Source organism: Penaeus monodon, chromosome 31, assembly GCF_015228065.2.
Source record: "Penaeus monodon isolate SGIC_2016 chromosome 31, NSTDA_Pmon_1, whole genome shotgun sequence".
Classification (NCBI taxonomy): Eukaryota; Metazoa; Arthropoda; class Malacostraca; order Decapoda; family Penaeidae; genus Penaeus; species Penaeus monodon.
In genome coordinates, this window is record NC_051416.1 from 21,368,930 (window position 1) to 21,370,464 (window position 1,535).

The following is a 1,535-nucleotide window of genomic DNA, read 5'->3' on the forward strand; positions in this document are numbered from 1 at the left end:
ATATGTTTATGTCATTCACTCCTTATAAGTAATAACTACTTGCTTTCATTCCTCAAATGTATAAATACAGGTTCTGCATTTGAAAGCAAAAAACACACACAAAATTTTTTGTAAAAATTCCATCATTCTGAATAAAGCTCCAGTGACAATTAACCATATCTCTAACCTGAGCTGAAAAAATATGCCCAAAAGAATGACTAAAAAAGGTTCCTGCAAAATGTTGGTTGTGACTGTACCTTTAGCCATTGGTTGCGGACTTCAGAAGTGCTGAGGACCAGACTCCCTGACAAGCTAATTCCTGTTTCATTTCCAAAGTGTATTGCTCGTCCTGTTACATTGGAGTAAAATAATGCCTTATAGTATTCTGTACTAAATGTAAAGCATTAATCTTCTTTCTTTATAGGAAAACAAGCAAAGCCTCTATAAAAAGCGGATGACCTAGTTCTACATCATAAATTTCTTTGCAAAGGCTAAGATGGTAACTTCCTTTCAAGAGCCTTACACTGGAGTGAGAAGTAGGATTCACATTAACAATTTTAGAAACCCTGGTTACCATGGTACCGCAACAGCCGCATACTATCTATACATTACTGAAATGAATTTAATACTTTCCACAAAAAAATAATAACTAAATTCAGCACAAACCTTCTAAAATTGCCTTAATCTCCTGATGATGTGCAATCAGTGCCATCAGACCTTGCATGCAGCCTCTCAAGTGAGTTGTTCCGAGGCCTCGTTCCCACGTCAGTTCTGTGAGCTTGAGATCATCAATAAGTGACTGCCGGAGCCTCACGATATCTTGACGAATGGGTTTGCTGACGGAAAGTCTTCTCTCTGCTTCTCCCATATTTTTGATGAGCCATGAGCTATAATGAATAAACTTTAGAAGCAATGGTTTTTAATATTAATAGCCTAACAGGGAGTTTATAAATTATAAATGTCTGTGGATCTACCTTTTTACATGAACATTATAAATTTGTTTTAGCATAATCTACATTTAACATTCAACATTCAACCCTTTTGGGAAGAAATATTCCAAATGCCATTCTGTTTTACATGTACCTATGAAAAACAGCAACAGTTCTCAAAATGGAAAGGCTAAATTACATAACAAAATCTGAATGAAATATCCATGTTGATATAACTGCGTATCAAAAAAATAATAATAATAAAAAAAAATTCCCTTCTATGTGCACATGCAGTTCTGAACTTTGCCATCCCTTAAGGTTATTAAGAGTCTTAAAATAATGCATAAAATCCAGTTACATCAGCATCAAAGCAAACACAAGAAGAAAAATACCCACTACAAGTTTTCTCTCGTCCTTGCTGTGTATTCCTCTTCATAAGGATTGACGGTCCCAGTTGCATCGTAAAACGAATGGTGCCACTTGATTTCCCGATCAGGTTTGCCCGTTTTCTCTGGCAAGCTGTCAACATACTTCGTTGGCAGATCAAACTCACTCAAAATATCATGGACCGTCGCCCTGGCTGTTGACTTGTTGAGTTGCACAGCTACAGTGTGTAAAATGCCTGTT

General features: G+C 36.4%; 1 protein-coding gene across 1 annotated transcript in view; it reads right to left on the reverse strand.

The window, feature by feature from the left end:
* The window catches only part of LOC119593087 (T-cell activation inhibitor, mitochondrial-like), a gene marked incomplete at its 3' end in the record, with an annotated part of 8,492 nt that overhangs the window by 3,377 nt on the left and 3,580 nt on the right, over positions 1 to 1,535 (reverse strand). Inside the window, 3 exon segments of the mRNA XM_037942011.1 lie at positions 237 to 328; positions 646 to 866; positions 1,305 to 1,530. Of these exon segments, the coding sequence (XP_037797939.1) occupies positions 237 to 328; positions 646 to 866; positions 1,305 to 1,530 (539 nt within the window).